At 32.1% G+C, this 21,218-nt stretch overlaps 1 protein-coding gene across 1 annotated transcript; it reads right to left on the reverse strand.

The window, feature by feature from the left end:
* Positions 1-5,642: 5,642 nt before the first annotated feature.
* On the reverse strand, positions 5,643-20,756 carry LOC111619697 (nose resistant to fluoxetine protein 6-like). Its single transcript, XM_023361467.1, has 13 exons — positions 20,652-20,756; positions 20,463-20,547; positions 19,431-19,525; positions 18,285-18,458; positions 15,165-15,258; positions 13,518-13,601; positions 12,080-12,242; positions 11,901-11,980; positions 10,545-10,664; positions 8,570-8,693; positions 8,134-8,320; positions 6,385-6,527; positions 5,643-5,889 (listed from the first exon to the last, which is right to left on the reverse strand). The coding sequence occupies exons 4-13, from the start codon at positions 18,448-18,450 to the stop codon at positions 5,689-5,691; spliced, it is 1,362 nt and encodes a 453-aa protein (XP_023217235.1). The 5' UTR covers positions 18,451-18,458; positions 19,431-19,525; positions 20,463-20,547; positions 20,652-20,756; the 3' UTR covers positions 5,643-5,688.
* Positions 20,757-21,218: the final 462 nt, after the last annotated feature.

The raw sequence follows: 21,218 nt of genomic DNA on the forward strand, positions 1-21,218 counted from the left end.
TTTAGGCATGTTATATATTCATATACTTATAATAATAATAAATTCTTTTAATTTGTTTTTGAAGTATTTATTAAAGTACTTCGTTATGTTATTACTCATTATTAGTTTAATTGATTTAATTAGCATAACGTACAAATCTGTTACATTTAAGTTTAATTTTGTTTAAATAAATGGTTGAAGTTAAATACTTATTTAAAAAGTATGTAACGTTAATTAATTTCTATTTTTATTGTAAGATAAAATTATTTGTTTAAAATGTATTCATTATTTATCTAAATGCTTCATCGACGTAATGATTATAATAGAACAATAGCTTTAATTCGGGATAAACAACTCACCATGGCTACTGAATAAAACCACTGAACAATAGTAGTTGTCTGCGGGTTCGCGTCTAACCAACGGTTTTCTATGTACAATTTTCTTGTCTTCACGTGTCTAACATCTAAGAGCCGGTTTCCTATAGAAAGTTTATTGGGAATGCTTTAATCGGTCAACCTGGTATTGAGGCGCGAATCACGTCGACTGCCAGTGTTCAGGGTGTTTTCTACAGTTTCTCACAACAATTTACATATACTCTATGCTTTACAACTAACTGCACACTTTGGCAAACTCTTGGTCTACGTTTGGAAACATTTGTTTCCAAACGTAGACCAAGAGTCTACGTTTGGAAACATTTGAACTGTCCTAAATGCAATGGACTATATATCACAAAGATGATAAAACATCTACTAATTTCCAATTTGAATAAATTTTCCATTCATTTATTATAATTTTCATATTACAGCTTCAAAAAAGGTTTACTGTTTCATTTAATATACATTTTATTTTTGATGTTTTCAGGAAATTGTCAAATTATTTTCTTTATAATTATACAAGACCATACTGTTCTCATTTAAGTTCGTTTTTTCTGGGATTTTTCTTTGGATATTTTCTATCAGAGAAACAAGAAATGAAATTGAAAAAAGTAAGTATTTGTTAATACTTCATAACATACTGTCTTCTATTAGAAATTATCACCTATTAATATAATTAACAAAAATTGTTTACTTTCTAGTAAATTAAGATTAATTCGAAATGAATGGTCGGCATATTTAGAACAGATTAAGACTAAATACTCTTTAGTTATAGAGGAGATCTGCAGTAGATGGCGTAATAAATTTAATGCTTTGTCTATGGAAAAATCCTTTACTGGGACTCCTTAAACACAGAAGAAGATAGAACCAAACAGTTTTGTCCTTTAGAATTTCATTTAATTCTTCTAATAGCGTCTGTTTCAAAATTTCCAAACTGTTATTATAATTTTAATATACCTGACTATTTTTTTTATAAAATTTTTTATTAATTAAATCAAATACAATTACAACTTTAGCAAGTAATTTTATTTTAAATTTTAGGTTTCAGAAATATTTTTTTGGATCGGCAGTATTATAATAATGACAGTAGTAGTATTCGGTTTGCATGGATACTTGAAGGACATTTCTCCAAATAAAATTATATTGTACTTACATCAAATATTATCTCCGTTTGCGTGGACAGTATCTACAGCATGGATATGTATTGCATGTGTTACTGGACGTGGAGGTTTGTACAATTCATTTCGTAATTAAATTAACTGAGTTTGTCATTTATATAATTAATACAGTGGATGATCGGTTAACGAACAGTTCAGACAGCGAACACTTCACAGAACAAACGACATAAAATAACGAATACGTATTGGTTTTTCCCTTGTCTCCAGGTAACAATGTGAAACCTTTCGGAGCGCGAGAAACACTTAACCCGATACCAATCAGATATTATTCCTCCGAATTTTGAAAGTCTCCATTGTAATTCCAGCTTATTGTTTACCTTTCTGACATCAAATTTTCTATAGACTTTGCGAGACTGTTGGGCACTCGTTAATTAAGTTTCGTCCGTTTCTATTTTCTAAAAGTGAGAGTTTAACTGTCCTATCGGAAATTCGTTAACCGTTTAACACCAAAATTTTGAATATCATTCGGGCCTCACATTTACATAATTGTTTCCTTTGGTAGTTGATTTTTGTTCAGTGAATTTTTGTGAGTGCTTTTCTATATTTTTATTTTAAAAAGACATTGATATTATTATGTAGCCTAAAAAGAGTGGCGTGTCAATAACCGTGCTCACCTTAGAAACTAAGCAAGAGATAATAGCCAAGGTAGAGAGTGGGCAGATGTCTAATGGTGCTAGGCAGTATCTACAGTAAGCATAATCTTAGCAAAGAAATATATGATCAAGAAGACTCGAGCAGCTAAAGGAGTAACGAAAATCACATCTGAGAAACAAAGATGTGCCATCTATGAAAAAAAATGCAGAGATTGCTTTTAGTTTCTTATTACAAGTAAATAAACACAGTAAGAAAGTATATAATTTTTATTTGTTTTTTGGGGGTTTCCAGAACGAATTAATCAAATTCCCATAAAAATCTATGTTAATTAAATCGATAATCGATTAACGATCAATTCGGATAGCGAACAAAATCTTGAAACAGATTATGTTCGTTAATTAATCGATCACCCACTGTATTTATAAAGCAAACGAATTAAACGTATTTCAAACAATTATGAAAATTTAATTGTATTTATAATATTTTTTGCTGCATTATAATATTTTTGTACTTTTTACACTATGTTTATACACAGTGGAATCTTCGTATGTTCACCAACGAAGAGATTGATCTCTACTGGTCAGCATACAGAGATGGTTACCTTATTTAAATGTCGTTCAGTATGCAACATTATACAATCAAGAACGTTTTAATAATTAAAAATTATGTACGTCTTTATATATGTATTGAAAATGTTAACGATTGAGATAGTAATCACTTAGATAAACAATACATGCAGCACTAAACATTTAGAATATGAATACATGTATAATAAAATACTATATAATTTATGTTTATGTGTTATATTTTCTTGAAATAAATCGAAAACTAGCAAAACAGTAAACAATAAGAGTAGTGTTGGAAAACGAATCACTTTTTAATTGTTTTTATTTTTTACATTTTTAAAACATGAAATTTAACTAATTTCCTGTAGAATTCTGACTTATCAAAATGTTCGTAATTGTTACTAGTATTATGTAGGCAAATTTCACATATCTTCTGAGACAATTATTGTTTCGGTTATTCTTGCTTTATTTCTACCTCTGGTGTATTAAAAGACCCGGATAAAGCAGCCAGCCAGTATGTAAAGCATTCGCGCCCTGTGTAGGCCATGAAAAATACTAATTGTAAAGTCTCTTTTTTTTCCTGACAGATCGGTTTATAAACGTGATAGTCTTCCAGGTTTAGAAACATTCAAGTTATAGATATAGAATCAACAGTAAAAATTAAAAGCAAGAAAGAAAAGAAAAAAAGAAAATAATTTAAATTATAAAATACAATTCATTTTCACGCTCACACCCCAGAAAGGATGAGCAGCAGAATGACAGTCTTGATAATCTTACAAATCGTCGTACTTTCTCACACTTTCCTCTTCATAAACACCTCAGTTTTTTCAGTCATACTTATGCCTAACAAACTTACATTATCTTTCTGACTCAAAATTGTCGTAAAGTTTTATTATAAATTCATTGCAAGTGTTTACTCTCATTTTAAAAGTGTTATTCTCAATAATTTTTTTTTCATTTATCTAGTATTTTCTTTGTTTTATGTATATTAAAATCCCATATCCAAATCTTTAATAATTTCCAACTTAATTACCGATTAAATCATTTATAAAAGTATATCTAAAAATTCATGCTTGATATTTTTTCTTAGGTATTGTAAATCGATTTTTCTCGTTAAAAATTTTCCGTATGTTGGACCGTTTGATAATTTGGATCTATTCGCTGCACATCCAAGTCATATATTTCATTTGTGGTCAACTAAGACAACCTATTTCTTTTACGATGATAAACATGGTAAGTATGATAATATTATTCGTAAGTGTTTTTAAACCATAATGTTCGTCCGGAATTCATAAAATTGAAGATGAAGAAACAAGTAGGAAGCATTTGTTGCTAACTTCACACAAAAAGTGTACAGTATCGAGGAAAGAAAACTTATAAAAATTGAAGATTACCAAAGCTGCTTGATCTAGCATTTCCCTAGANGAATATATTATAGTATTCCTTTTTTCTGTAATAAAATTATACAAAAGGAAAATGAAATGTTTTTTTATTAGTGATTACATTTATAGAAATAAAATAATACTCAGAGCTAATTGCCCTTGGCAGATTATTTCCATACACACAGGCTATATTCAAAAACGTTTGGCACAAATTATAACAAACAAAAAAGGAGACCTCGGAGTACCCTCCAAGTCTTCAATAATTTTTGAGTTATTATAACATTAATGAAAAGAAACTCAAATAACAGTAAAAAGCTTATAATTTTCCACCTTTTAAGATCTGTTTTATTTGTAAAATCTTATAATTTTCATTTAATTAAATTTCATATAATTAACATTTGGTGGCGCCATCTGTTAAGATATTTTATTTAAAAACTTCGTTACTGTTTTCTTCTTTTTATAATTTTATTTAAAAACAATACAATCGTCATTAACCACGACACTAATCGAGATACACACGACTCCCATTATTATTCCACTTCCTTGACCTTTAACTACAAAAATTTAACGGCATTGATTCCTCTATGAAGAAATTTCTCTGCGAAATTTCAGAAATTTTTGGTAAAAAGAAATAGGAATTAAGCTTTAAACGGGGTGAACAGAATTGTACCTCACACACTAACATTCATACATACAAAATAAAAAACCTGTATTTTTATGCATTATTCGACTATTTGAGGTCCGCAGTCACAAAATGTAATAATCTTGCAGAATCTTTCTTTGATCTATTGCCACACTCTCCCTTTATCATATATAACAGTCGGGAAAGTAAAAATGGATGCCGCCTCATTTGTCTCTTTTAGAAACTAATGTGAAATGCTAAGTTTCGCAACAATTTTGAATAAATAAAATTATTTCAAATTGGCACTTGTGAAAGGCTACTTAATTCCTTGTGATTTTTGAGCAGTACACTAACTTATATTTATATCAACTTTTGTTTCAAAAGCTCAGAAACGAGTGGCAGCAGTAACTTTCCCTGCAAAAAAAGTATATTTGTGTGTGATGCCATCTGTTTTGATGTTCTACTTAAAATACTATTTACATTATTAAATATTATTTTTAAAAAAGGAAAAGCTTACTTGTGAAGGTAAAAATGAATTTTATAAAACTCANACGCAGAAGCCAGACTGATAAAGAGCATTAACACTAGCTTAATGAGTGACGTTTGTATACGGCAACGCGTCACGTAAGCGATCTGTCAAAGTACAAGAAGAAGAATTCCTCCCGGGAGGACTTTCCATGGGAAACTGGCCCCTAGTTAAGTGTTACAAATTCGAATAAATCCGGAAAAAATCCACGTAGCCAGCCCGTTGGCGATGCTTGAACTCACGACCAATTACTAGTGTTCTGTGGTTTTATCCGCTCGATCACTGGTAGTCACTATCATAAACTACAAATTGAAAAAGGTATGTAGAATTGCATCTGTTTTATTTCAAATTTTCATTAAAAGTTTAACAAAACGTATTTTTAATATCAACCTAGCATAAATTGAATTATTGATGAATGGCTTTAAAAAATATCATTATAATACAATTTTTCTTTTCTGTAGTCATCGTCAATTTGTAATTGAGTTTTTCTCAACTTCTTGACTTTCAGGCATGTTGTTCATTTTATACTCTTTCACTGAACTTTTGTCTTTGAAAGAAACCAAATCGAGCGTTTTCTGAAGAAGGTAATTGGATGGAGTTTCGACAAATGCATAGACAAAATATGAGATAATCAACGTAAGCATCATCACAAAGGCATACATCGTCCACTAGAAAAAAAAAGTACAATTGTGAATTAAAATTTATAATCGTTCAATACGCATTTCAGACACTCTCTTCGCTTCACTTGGAGTTACAATTATAAAAATTCGACCTTTAACTGTTGACAGACCCCGCAACGATTTGAAGAAGTTTTATAATTGTTACTCCGACTGAAAAAAAAACGAATGATTGAAATGCATATTGAAGGAAGAAGTAAAAGTTAATATTGTAAAACAGACTTAAAGAAATCCTTGGTGTAATAAGTCTGGAAATTAAATCGCCATTGAATTTAGTGAATTAATTTAGGTTAAATGACGCTAAATTTAAGATATACGATATAACATCCAATAGGCTCAGCGCATGATCTTCATGAAGTCTTTGCCCACAGACTCTCAGCTCTCAACTAATTTATGCTTCACCCGCAAGACAATCTTTGTCTGTATATATTTATTTTACATTTGATATTTTACAGCAATTTACTAGAAAACAATGTGAATACTTACCAAATTTAACATTGATACTGAAAACGGTGTCCGTGCTTGACAAAAAATATAGTAAATGACTGGAAAGTGAAGTAAGTAAACCCAAATTATCAATCGATCCAACATACAGAATATTTTCATTGAGAGAATTCGATTGACAATACCTAAAAATAGAATAATAAATATATATGTTATGGAAAAAATCGATCATGTTGGTGAATTTCATAAATTTTTCACTAAATATTTTTACCGGCGATTATGTATAATTTTTAAAATGTATTGCATAAATTTCATAAATATCGTAAAATTTCTCCCTAAGAAATAAAATAATATTTGGCACATTCTCTACTGTAAGAAATTTTTCATCACAGAGCACAAACTGGTTTCTGGTATACATTTGCGAAAGACCTCCCTCCTTTGTTCCCAAGCGATAATACTCATCATTTTCAGTCGCTAATATTACTGCCAATGTATCCACGGATATCTTTTACCCTGTCATATCTGGTGTTCTTAATTTCACTGTATCTCCTTGTTTGGTTGCAGAAATCTTTAATATTTTTATCATTTTCTTCGGTAGTGTTTCGCTTGCTTCTTCTCAACTTCCTCTTTTCTGATCAATCTTCTACAATCAATGTAGAAGATTGATCACTTCCATACTAAGCTGTACTTTGGTTGGAAAATGAGGGATAGTCACATGGAGTTGGTCGAATGATGGCTATTCATTTTCAACATTTTTTCTGGAATATTTTAAAATTCTTATAATTGACTTTGATTTTGATCGACTCAATTATTTCTTGTAGCTCCTCTTCAGTGCAAACATCTGCAATAGCATCACTAAGAATGATGTCTTCAGCCCAACTTTTAAGGGTAAACCAAACATGGCTTTCTTAAGGATTACACTTAATGCCTTGATGGCATGATCTATTCTTCGTGACCAGCATATCAAATTTACCATCTTAGACTGCCAAATATGCATAATCATCGGAGTAATCGCTTTTGTACATATAGCAACATATACAGTTTGAATTTAAAATGTAAGAACCATAACCAATCATATTTTTGCACAAACTGTAATTATCAATAAAATACAGAAAATACGACTAAAAACTTATGGGCATTACACGAGAACAGATGACAGTTATCTCGAAAAGCGGGTAACGAACATGGAGGTTGGAAAAAGTTAACTACAGGAAGACCAAGGATGAAGTGAATAAATATAGCTAGACATTAAGGAAAAAGATAAGGACATTAAGGATTTAATGCATTATGGGGTTTTATTTAAGCAGAGTTTAAAAGATGAGATTATATCTTCTACAGAAAACCAAAAGTATAGTACATATGATGTAAAAATTAGATTACATTGATGGGAAAAGACAACGCAGCACGATGGCGATTTGCAGCAGACGCCCTGCAGTAAGCTGGCCTAGTGAAGTTTTTTACTTTATTTACGTGTCTAATAACCAATAAGAGCCAGTTTCCCACAGAACGACCTCCAGTAGGCATCCCATCTTTGCGGATCTTACTTGTGACGCGTTGCCTTAACCCACCAAACCAACTAACTACAGGAAACTGAAAAAAATTAATAAAAAATAAAATTTTTTGTCAGCTGTTATAACGAATTTTTATAGTACAATTGAATTTGCATATCACTTTGGATCCTTTATTATTGAGTTTTGTTAGCATTAATTGTTTGATTTATACAGTATATTCCGTTGTAAAAATTGATTTGAATTCAGTTAATTTAATTGTTTTAAAAAGAAATTTACTAACCTCCATGTCCAGTAACACATGCGATGCAAATCCATGCTGTAGATGCCGTCCATGCAAATGGAGATAACATTATGTATAAACGCAACACAGTTTCATTTGGAGACGGATCCTTTATATATCCATGCAACCCAAATAACACTAACATCATAATTGTTATGCTGCAAATCCAACAGAACACTTGTGTAATCTGAAATTTCGAATAAAATTATTATGATGTTGTATTCGTACTATATTCCAGCTATTGATAACAACGAGTGTCATCTAAACTAGCAATTCCCCAAGCCCCGACCATAATTATAAAAATTTGATTATATTTTATAATAAAATTAATATTTAACATACTTATCATTATTTTTATTAATCACATTAGTATACAACATATTACAGTGAACAGAAAGACAATATAATATCAACTATATAGTACATTAGTACATACCATTTTGAATTTAATTTCTTTTTTCTCTAAGAGTAAATACCCAAAGAAAAATCCAAGAAAAAACGAACTAAGATGAGAATAATAAGGTTTCGAAGCATTATAAAGGAAGTAATTTTTCACTTTTCTGAAAATATAAGAAACGAAATTGTAATTTATCTTATTCATTAAATTATTTCTTAAGAATATAATTTTTTTTTGTGTTAGGCATTATTGATGTTCTTTTTGAAATCAACTTAAACAGAACCTTTCAGGATTTCAAAAAAGAAAACATGCCCGGAAACGAATCTGGGCAAGCAACTTTCCAAGAATTTTCTATATTCTAAGTGCCCTCCTTCACCACCCATTGTGATCCTGCAGAGTCCCCCGGTGAGTGTGGAAAAAAGACTCTCTCAGTGCTTACAAGAGGATAAAATTAAAAAATGTAAAAAAGCACAATGTAGTGTGATTCCTCCAGCCACTCATGTTTCTGCATGTTTTTTGTTTCCGCTATTTTATCTCTCTTCTAGTACATTTTCTTGTATCTCTCGCATTTATAATGTTTCGATCATTCAGATGCTCGTCCACTTCCTCCAACAGAATTTTCATGATCGCCCTTTTTCGCTTTCCTTCCACTCTTTTTAGTAATTAAACTTCATTTATTCTCTCAGCATGGTCAACTATTGTAAAGAAAGCTTTCTCGTGTTTTGGATGACATTCTCTTTCGTGCCACATTCTTTTATGATATGCTAGAATTGACAGTGTACAGAAGTGTTGTAATGGTAGTGAGACATTGTTATGGCAGAAGAGGCAAACGCGTCGGTTAACTGCTTGTGAAGTGAGACATACTTTGAGAAAAGTATATGGAGTCAGTAGTGCCGATGAGTTACTGATGAGGAATGACAATATTCAGGAGGAGAGATGCCATTTAACCCAAAGTTCAAGGATTACCGAGAAACTTTTTGAAAAATTTGATAGGTTATATACGATTCGAACATTTCAGACATTGCTATACATTTTGTACCTGCTGATTTTTCTATATACGCTCGGTAATCAACCTGAACAAATAATACAGTGCTTGATTACACCGTATTGAAGTTGATTGAAAATCTTGCAAAAGAATTAACGAACACCTTATTTCACAGAATCAACGGAATGTCCAAATATCCAATGTATTGGATTTCTGGACATTCCGTATGAGCGGATGCCGGATTAACGAACTTACGCGGTATAAACGATGAATTAGATAGAATTGTTCCTATATATGAAATATATTCGTTATATAAATCTATATATTTTATTAAAGCAATGGTCCTTTAGCTTCTTGAGCTAGCGGCCAACAAATTTTGGTTGCGCATCAATAAGCCAGTGATACATGAATGCCATTATATATATAAATAAAGTGATCTCTGTTTTCACATGAAAATATGAAAATAATATTAAAAGTTGTAAAAAAATTTGCATTTGTATATTTTTGAAATTTTGTGAAACGCATATGATAATTTCTTTCCATATTGATTGTTCTATACCTTTATGCAATGGTACTCAAAGAAATAGAACTAAACGTGTTGGAGCCACGATTATTTTTATTAAACCCTAATTAAAGTATCCCTACTCAACGGCTCCTGGAGGAATATAAAACAGTCCAAATACAACCAAATATTATGTGCTGACCTGTCACGACATGCTAAAATATTTTCGCAGATAGAAATTTAATTACAAAACTAAACACTGTAAATGTTATAATGAGGGTGAGCAGCAAAATGCATAAAAGAAACCATTTTCAAAAATTCCTGAAATCTTTCGATCCTCCCTAACTCGATCCCAAGCCACCACAGTAGTAGGCTGATACCTTAACGCAAAGGTCATCTGACAGACATTTTAATATAAGATTTAGAAAATTAATGTATATACATTTCTATATTACTTTATTGTTATTATTTGTATTAAAAATACATTTAATTATCATAAAAAAAATCGTAAGTTTAAAGTCACTTACTGGGCATTGAAACCGAAACCAAGTATTATGATGTCATCGGAGATTAATAATTGAGCAATGTGAGATACCATTCCAGCCACAATTAAAAAAACTGTCAAAATATTTCCAATTCTCGCCCACCTGCAAATAAAAAATACCTTTAATTATATCAAATATTAGATTAGAGATAAAAAGAAGTTTTAGTATTATTGATCAGCAATTGACAAAATATAACGTCTATTATATATACGTATAAGAAAAGGACGTCTGCGGTGCTGCCAATCGCTGAAAAATCTCAAAATTCCTACCATCCTGTATGTTTATAATCTGCTATGTTAAAAATATTTGAAATGTGTATTTATGATCGTGTATACAGTATACTCTCCCATATTCGAATTAATCGTATATTTTTGATAATTACAAATAATTTTGAAAATATTGTATTATAGTTGTTTTTGTTCTGGATTCGCTAATGAGCTGCTACATCACGCCAATGCCTCTTCATTATCACGTCAACAGTAATTAATGCATTGTGCTCTTCTACGAACTTCAAAGCAATCTTAATAAAATAAATTTAAAAATGTACATACTGAAGTATGGAAAAGTAACATTAGCAGTGAGAGTAGTAACAGTGTACAATATTTTCGAAAACTTATGGTTGCCTTTGATCAATCCAGATAAGGAAGTGTTCGGGTATGTAGACAGGACGTGGGATAGTCTACTGTACTTTTCAATAACTAGTAATCGTTCAATCAATACTGTTGTTTACCTCTTCGTTTCACACTCGCCAATCTTTTACACTCAGAATATTAAAAAATTCTGAAAAAGCCACCTACTCACATCGTTTATTTACATACAGTTCGAAAACATGACTTATATCTTACAAACTTTAAATACTTTAGGCAATGACTTTTATGTTCCCTCTATAGTTTCATCCTGAAATAATTATTATAAGTTATACTGCGTACCTACGAAATAAAAATCAATTAACTCTACTTCCAAGAATTCTCATCTCTTGCATAATTACAAGGATCAGTCTTAAGTTAATGCAATGTACCTCATTCATCATTGCAAACGCTAATGAAATCACAATAATGAATAACAACTCATATATATATATATATATATATATATTAAAACGTGATTATATTAATACCTTAAGTCCACCATAAAGTTTAACAAAACTGTCACCACCAAGTTATGTGTACAAAACTTGAAATGATCGGCCATGTCAGAGGGAAGCATAAAATGGTCATTGCTTAGATTTTTAAAAAACTTCCTGAAAAATGGCCGCTGTTTAGAAGTAGCTGTTCCTCGTGGTTCCATTGTATATATAATCAGTTTAAATATATATATATATATATAACTTATATATACCTGTTACGTAAGTAAAGTAAAGCTACGGCGGGAAAACTCTGTTGAGCCAAAACGCTGATAAACCATAAATGGCTATTTTCCTGTAAAATATATTGAAAATTATTAATAAAAAGAATAATATGTTAAAATATATTTATATAATAAAAGAGCCCACAATGATAATTAAATATACTATTTACTTCAATGTCTTTTCTTCCAAAATTATCTGTATGAGAAACGAAACGAAACCAATTCTCTTCTGTATATCGTGCCTTTTTTACTATTTTATTCCAAAGAGGGCCGTCTCCAAAATGTGGCAGAACGATCATAATTGCCAAAACACAAAGAACTGGTAGCGTTAATCTATAAAACATGTTAATTTCATTAGATTTAAAAACCCTTTAAGAAAAAAATCCAGCAAATAGTTTCGAAACTTTCCCAGCAAAAAAAAAATTGTGTGATCATATCTGAGCCGTGTTCAGGACTGCAAAATAAGTCTAGTAATGCTGAGATGTTGAACTCCTTTCTAACTACTTCTTGACTCTTCCCACTGCTAACATTCCCAAGAATTTTTCGGTCGATGATCAGTCCGGATATGTCCGGTCCCAGTTCTTCACCACCTAGCTCCTCCATTGAAGGACGAATCCATAATGTGTTTGCTACAAGAGGCCCTCTTAGTGCCCACAGGGCAGAAAGAGTTGAAAAAAGTTACTTTTGTCCATGCTAACAATGCTTTGTCCCGTCTAATGATTTGCAAGATGGCTGCTAGTACTGGACCAAATATATTTTTTTTATAATGGTGATAAGATTATTACAATTACAAATACTTATTATTCATAATTAAATTATTGTAAAATACTGATGCAAACTGTAACTGCTTAAAAAATGTAATCGCTTTATAAATACTCTCTGCACATGAATTTAAGAACGGCAGGATTTATGATGTTGCATGTGGACTGTACTTTACTGTATCGACTATTAAAATTAATTAACTGTTCTAAAATACATTTTATTTATAAAAATTTTTTTTCGGAGACTAAATTAAAAAATGTCGAGAAGGAAATTTATCCCTCCTGGCATGACTACGCATCCATTAGCAATGAGTAGCCTCACATATCTTTCCTGATAAACTGCAGAATTAGGAAGGTGGCTACACATTTTATCTCAGGTATGCTGATAGTATTTAGGGGAAAATAATAAGTGACATTTTAAGAAATTGTCTTTTTAACAAGAGATCGCGCGTCTGAGTTGCATCAACAGTGCTTACGTCGGCATCCAAGATGGTGCTGAGCATACAGCAGCAAGTTACAGTTAGAACTTGAGCAATTGCTTAAGAAAGCGATCGAAAGGTTTTAAGATTTGAGAAATGTGATTTCAATATCACTTTAAACTCTTGACTTTCAAATTCCACCATTCAATTCCAGATAAATAGAACAGTGTCAACACATCACGAAATCAATCGTCTTACCACCTAAATACCCCACCCTGTATATATCGGAATAAGGCAATTCTTCTATGAATTCCTGTTTTACGTGAAAATTTTGAGCATCATTTTTCTGTATATTAAATGGAAAAATGAATTATTTTTGTTTTATTTCATCTATTAAAATCATATAAAAAATTAAATATTCGTCTAACCTGATGAGCCTTTTTATTAACACAAGGCCATAGAAGATCTGGGAATTCACATTTCTTCTTTGTAGATTAGAGAAAAGATAACCACTGAAAAAGTATAAATTTCAATTAGTGTTATATCCTTTATGACTACAGGAAAACGATTAAGAAGATAGTAATTTTTTATATACAGTAAAAATGCGATAATCCGAAATCGTTTAAAAGAGTTACTAGAAGATGTAGCGTTATATATACCACAGAGACAAATTTTTCGTGTAACTGGACATCACTACATCATCCGTCAGAGAGCCTTTCTATATACAGGCTGTCTATTCATATGCCGATTGTAGCGAAGCAAAAATAGGTCTATATATAACAAAGTTAACTTTCCAGTAAATTAATTTACATTCATATACAGTAATTGGATAATACTATTTAATGTTCATGATACTTCAAAAGGCACAGTGCTTCATGTTGTACCCAAAACACAACAACAAACGAGTTTCTGGATTATCCGAAAGACCACTTGTCCCATCAAATTAGGACGATTGAGTTTCCCCTGTATTTTTATTATTTTTATTATCTTTAATAAGGAAATATGTATTTAAAGTTTTAAATTATTGCAAGAATTCGGTTCCAGAGAATCTAATTAATTAAAATCGTAGGCAGGAAAAAGCTTCAAAAAAGGTCAACTCTGCCAGTGTTGTCTTCCTGTGGACGTAAAAGGAATTAAGAAGACAGCAAATTGCATTTCTTTATAGTCTTCAACTTGTATATGAAATTCAAAAATATTACAAGTAATTAAAATTTTACTTTGTAAAGGTATTGAAAAATTTTTGTAAATATTAAACAACCTTGTAAATTTTCTTATATTGAAGAGCATTTGAAATTTAATTTATATTCTGAAAATTGTAATATTGTTTTTAACGAAATATTCAAGTGACAGAAAGAAAGCAGCATTATATTTAGGAAGTTATTATGAAAGAAAATACAGAAAGCTCTTATATATCAGGAAAGCATCAGCATCAAGCAACGGTATACTGTAGATGAGAAATTCAATGAACTCTGAAAAGTTGGAGGTATGAGGTTACAATATGCTGATGAAAAATCTTACGTACAACAGTTCAGACTGATCGATCTGATAGAAAAGTGACAATGATAACGGTAAAGCTAAGACCTCTCATACGACCTCCGTTTGCCCATCCGTATAAATTACCACATCCCTTCTCCGTTAAAAGTGGTGTTTTTCCCATGCTTCTCTAGTTTTATTCCTGTCTCCATATTCTTTTGCTAATTGGTATGCTTCTCCTTAATTTATTAAATTTCGTGTTTATATCATCCACATCTCAAAAACTGTCACAAAAAAAAAAAAACAAAACTACAAAAACTTTACATAACTTCGCTTTGTACAATCTGCCTGAGAGAACGGACAACACAATGCTCTGAAATTTCGAAAAATATTTCTGATGCAAATAGACCCAAGTTAGAAATATTTTAAAGAAAGGGATCGTTTAACTAAAAATATTTAAAGATATTTTGGAAGATCCTTGCTTGAAGACGTGGACTATTGATTAGACGTGGACCAAATTCACACCAGTATTCCACTGTAGTTTACTGAAATTTTAAAAGAATCACACGATTAAATGTTATAAAAATCAAAGTACATTTTACCTCACGAAGAAAAATGTTTCCATTGTAATATATGAACGAGATGCTATTTCAAAAGGAGCTGTAGTGAATATTTTGGAGAAGTTGTAGTATCTGTCTGTAATATAAAGAGAAATAGAAAATGTTAATAAAAAACTATTAAATAATTCATATTTTATATTCATATCCGTAATTTAACTATAGTTTTAATATATACACATCTCAGCCATCGATGATGAAAAGTACAGCTAGTTTCGGGAGGATATGAATTCTTCTTCCTCGAGGGATTTCTTCTCTTTGTACTCTTTAACGTCCCGCTACAAAGCCTACAGGAAACTGTCTATGTACGAAAAGATGCTTCTCAAATCTATGACCCTCTCATACACGATTTTCTCAGGCAATCATTACCTCACACTAGAGCTTTTTTAATTGTTTCGCCCTGTGAGCACTAAGAGAACTTTTAAATCAAGCATATCTTGGGCTTGGCCAGACCCACAATGGGGGCGACCGGATGTTGAGGAAGGGTGCCTGACATAACCGGGTCAGATATCCCCGAAAAATTCCCGAGTTTTTCGACACGTATTCCAACACCCTAATCCAGTATCTTTTAGCATTTTTCTAGTAGTGCAACCTCCAACCTGTTAAAGTTTGCTCGTGGCACCCCTACTTCTTCATCAATGTAGTTATTGTCAGCACATCAGCACTATATTTTTCTGCCGTAACTGATTGAAAACCACTGCCGTAACTACTCGGCTATTTTGTCTGTATCGCTAGAACTAGACACACATGGATTCTAACTCTTGGCTTCATGTATATACAGTCGACCCCCCTATAAGATCATAGATACGTTCCATTCTTTAGGAATCCGATTTCTTACGAGTCCTTCCAATCACAGCCCGACACGTGTGAAGTTTACGGACTACAGCTGATTAAAAGGTTTCTTCCATAAAATTAATCGATTCTAGACTAATCCGACTCAACATTTCCAAAACACACAAGCTTTTGGGAATAATCCGTATAAACTACGCTATAAACAAAAAATTGTAGGATTACTTACCGAGTGTGCACCATTCGACATCGCCATTGCTAAAGCTTGTTTTCGTCGCGGAACAGCTCAGCAAATAGCGGCCGATTTCTAATAACTTATTTTTCTGCGAAAACTTCGTTGAACATTGGAGACATCATTAATATAAATAATTTTAATCGCCGTTGAATAAGAAATGTTTCTTTCACAAGAAATGTATAAAATTACAGTACTGTATTAGACTTACGGTACCTAATTTACATACTGTACAGACGATAGTTAGCGTAAAATCTCCGTAGCGTGGCGCTACGCGGCGGAAAAAAATATATAATTATAATAAAGTTACAATAAATTAAGTTAATACATAATTATATATACAGTACCTAATTTATATATAATTTATATATAATTATATGTACAGACGAAACTAAACTCAATTTAGTCGCCTAAATGTCCGTAGCGTGGCGCTACGGACGGCGGGAAAGTAGTTTGGCTGCCAGATGATGTTTTACATAATTATTGGAGTTTTTTTTACCTTTTTTACGGATACCGTCGCAATTTTTTCGCAGTTTTATAGAAATCGTAATTATAGGGACCGTAATTATAGGGGGTCTACTGTATATAATCGAGATGGGTTGATAATAGTAAAAGTCAGCGCAGAGCCCAAACAGTTAGGAGTTGATAGTTGAAATTTGGTACACAGTTAGAGTACGTCACGAGAACACACACTGAGAAGTGATTTTTCAAAATTCCTTCCCCCAGGGACAGGATTAAGGTTTAACACTTCCATTTTTGATGGAAGTGTCAAGTAACAACGGAAGTGTCAAGAGAAAGCGACGTGCAAGACGCAGATGCAGGTTTTTTCGTTTTAGCAGAAATCGAACATATTTTTAGATCCATCTAAAAATTCTCTAATTAGTCCGAAAACAGGGGGACCCAATTCTTGCATTCTGTGAAAACGGGTAAGGTTGACTATAACGTAATAATCTTAATCTTCACTATCGTTACTTTTGCACGAGCAACGCCGGGTTTATCTGATAGCTGTTTATACTGTATTTTCGTTCACATGTTCTTTAAATGTTTTACCATTGCAGACTGAAAACAGTAAACAATTGCTGCTGTTTTAATTGTCGAATATTCTTGATTACTTAACATGCGGTGCTTTTTCTTGGCATTGACTCAACATTAAAACTTATGAAAAAATATCTGCGAACCCCACGCCTTCATTTTGCATCGTTTCTTTCTTCTCTTTTTAACTCTTTCCACCCTGTGGGCACTAAGAGGGCCTCTTATAGCAGGCCCCTTATGGATTCGGCCAGGCCCACAATGGGGCGGCTGGATGTTGAGGAACAGGGGTCCAGATACATACAGACGGACTACCCCCCGAAAGTTTCCTGGGGATTTAACGTCCCGTCCAGATTTGAGCCCGGGTCCCCCAGAGCGGTTGGCTGCCACCTTGACTGCTTGGCCATGTGGCCTCTTCACTTTGCATCAGGAGCCGAGCATAAGATTTAGCCTTTTAGGTGAGGAGAGTCAAGGATGCATAGTAACTACGCCATCGAATTGCCTACAACAGATTACCTATACTTTCGATGGTTACAAAATAGACCTCCAGACAGCTGATTTGGTTGAGGCATTATCATCTGTTTTGGGGGATTTTGGATGGACTCCAGAGATCAAAAGCACCAGAAATTTTTCATACATGAAGTAAGGGCATTTTTTTTCCAGCCTACCGTGGCTTCGGTCAGGACTACAGCAATACCACAACCAGGTGTAAAGAAAAGTACTCAACATATAAGCATACACTCACCAATTAAGATTTCTGAGGATCCAATCCGTACTCTAATCCAGGATCCAAGACCAGAAACTTTACATCATTTTACCATCTCTTCTTTGATGGTAAAAACCAGATAAGTGAGATGGTAATTATACATTATGGTAACTAACTACAGTTTAAATTTTTCATAACTATGCTAAGATGGAAATCTTAAGATAGTTATGAAATATGTATTTATAAGATGCTTTTAAATTCAAGTACATTGAAATTTTTATGTTACTTGAAATAATATATTATATTATAAATAATTTTCTTAGATTTACATTAATTTTTTAAAACTTACCTGCATTTCCAAGTTCCAAAAATAATGTCTGAGGAATGTGTCCAAATACGAATACATTTATTAATAAAAATTTAATTCCACAAAATGCAGCAGTTTTCACTTCATTGCAATTATGAACCAATTTTCGAGTCGATTGATGCAACGAAACGGAAGTTATATATTTCATTGTTGTATCTGATTTTAAAAAATAAAAATGTATTTTTTAAAAAAGAAAAATCAATGCTGTATAAAAAGGTAAATTTAATTTAAAAGTGTTTTTGTTATAGACTATATGTATCGTAATTTCATGAAAATAATCTATGCCAATTTTATACCAACCGATCAGTGGCTGAGGATAACACTGGTAAGTGGTACAAATCCACGACTACCTGATTGTAGGTTCTCACCTAACAAACGGGCTGGTCACGTAGAATTATTCAAGTTTTCTTCATATATAACAGCTAACTAAGTGCCAGCTAATGTGTGGCACTGCCTTATCCCATCAAACTAAACCATCCTGGACCCATCAGTGGCCAAGCGGTTCCGTACCTTGAACACTGGGGGTACTCTGAACACTCGGAGCGAGGCGCGAACAGAGTGTTCGCGCCTCGCTCCTACGGGCTGGCCACGTGGAGTTTTCCTGGTTTTCTCCACGTCTGTAACGCCTAAATAGGAGCCAGTTTCTTTTAAAAGACCAACCGGAAGGTATTATTCTCCGCGTAACGACCATCATAAACGCATACAACTATTATTACATGAAATTACGTCACACTTTACCATGGTGTGATATAGCCTAGAAGCCCATGCCTATTAGCCAATACAAGACAAGACAAACCATCTTAATATGTATTGTTATAATTATTTCATAGAGAATGTAGGGCCTCTTGAATGTCATGGCTTAGAACCACAACTTGTTTAACTGCACCGTCACTGGTAGGCAATTCGGAGAAAGATGCCTCTCTGGAGTTTGGCAACAATATTTAAATTATTTTAGTGCTATTTTACAGTTTATAATTAAAATTATCGTAACCATTTATTTAAAATATAAAATTATTAAATATTCAGCTCATCTAAATTATTCAGTCATCGTTTAAAGTGTATATGTTACTCATTTGAAATGATCGATTTGATTATTCCGAAATTATTTGAAGGAAGTTTTATATTTACCTTTCTCTCTATTTGAAGAAATAATATGTAATTTAATTAGAGAGTCTGCAATGGTTGAGATGACGACCCAAACGGAAAATAAAGTAAAGATTGTTCTATATGAATATACAATTATAATGAGACAATATGAAAAACAGAGGAATATATTGACTATAAATTGAGTGGCTACTTTATTACATACGCTATTTTCTCGAGTAGATGGGTCAAACATGCAAGTTTTGTTCGTGAGAAAAATACGAGAAAAGCTCCAGTCTATCGCTCTAGGGGACCAGAGTTGGGTCCAGATTGCAAACCTTAGGAAATTTTCATGGGTGATCCTTTTCAGTTATGCTAGTATGATGTCTAACCACTCGGCCCTTTCCATTGTTGGCCCGGAGGAGTCCGTTGGAATCATTATTAAGTTCATCTTAGTGCCCAAAAGATTGAGTTAGAAAGAATACTAAATCCCCTTTCAATTGCATGAACTAGTTTTTCTGTAAGAAGGCTGCATGCAGTAAAACATTTCATATCAGTGAATGAGCCAGTAAGGCCAAGAATGCAGCCTATATATATATATATATTTATTAGACAGGTACTTGTAAAATGTACATATTCAAATACCACAAAATATTTGAAGTATAGGCTATTTACAATATATATATATAAGTAGTATATAAAGCTAAAACGTCAACACATACATATGTATATGTTGTCTTTTTTAGCCTTACTCATTTACTAACATTTTTCTTACCTAAATGTTATTAATATCATTGTCATTACAGTCATCAACCTAGAAGTTATTACAAGATGGAACAAAAAGATGACTGAGAAACTACTCACTCAACAAACAGGGTATTGTCGTTATGTCAGCAGGGATAAAAATTTCCAGTAAACCTATTTCGATATTTCAATAAATCCTTGCCAAAATGAAATCATATTGTTCTGTTGTACACCCGAAATTAGGAGTGTTCGTAATATGGTAACCACTCAATGTGTGTTAGCGTAAAGAGCAAAACTAAATAGAATAAATACGTTGAAAACTAAGTAGCTTACATGCATATTATTTGAGCAGTAGTGTATTTTATTCCTTGGAATTTGTCTGTGCAATATTCTACATCAACAAGTTTCTCATCTAACACTAAATAATGTTTAATAAAAATGCAGTATTGTGATAAATAATATATATTAAAATTTATCAAAAAATAAACAAACGAACGAAATCTTACGACAAATTATACTCACACCAATCTAAAACATTTTTTACATCATTTTCATTACAGTTATTTGGAACACAAACGTCGAAACGCAAGCCGTTTCTTGAGTTCACAAAAGATTTTATGAAATTCGAGTAGGGCACAGGTTTCTGAAATTATATTATTAAAGTCAATTTAAAATATCAATGACAGTAATTAAATTACCATTGAATAATTTGTTATCACTACTAGGTGCTTATACAGACACTTGGCAATTCTGTTATCAACTTTTATTCGGGAATTTTTATTTGCCGAGACACGTTTCAGGCTCGAACCCCTCTTCCGTCGGCAACATAATAAAAACACAGAAACAAGTTTCTTATATATCACACTGTATTCTATATTATTACAGTTAAAAACATACCATTACTTCCCGGAATTTGCCTTAGCATGACAATTGAAAATACATTTATTTCGCTGTTAAATACATTTCATTATTAAACAGTTTTACATTTAAAGTTATCTCACAAATAAATATTTTTCCCAATTAAAATTATACTTACATTTAAACTTTTTGTGAATAAAGAATACTATTCATACACTAAACATCTCAAAG

Source organism: Centruroides sculpturatus, unplaced genomic scaffold (genome assembly GCF_000671375.1).
Source record: "Centruroides sculpturatus isolate CEXI.00-Female unplaced genomic scaffold, Cexi_2.0 scaffold141, whole genome shotgun sequence".
In the NCBI taxonomy this organism is placed as follows: Eukaryota; Metazoa; Arthropoda; class Arachnida; order Scorpiones; family Buthidae; genus Centruroides; species Centruroides sculpturatus.

Excerpts from the sequence above, each read along its gene's own strand:
- LOC111619697 (XM_023361467.1), bottom strand. The coding sequence starts at position 18,450 with ATGAAATATATAACTTCCGTTTCGTTGCATCAATCGACTCGAAAATTG. Across the intron at positions 10,665-11,900 it reads TTACTTTACTTACGTAACAG|GTGGGCGAGAATTGGAAATA; the intron begins GTATATATAAGT and ends TTTTATTTGCAG. Across the intron at positions 8,321-8,569 it reads AAGAAATTAAATTCAAAATG|ATTACACAAGTGTTCTGTTG; the intron begins GTATGTACTAAT and ends TCGAAATTTCAG.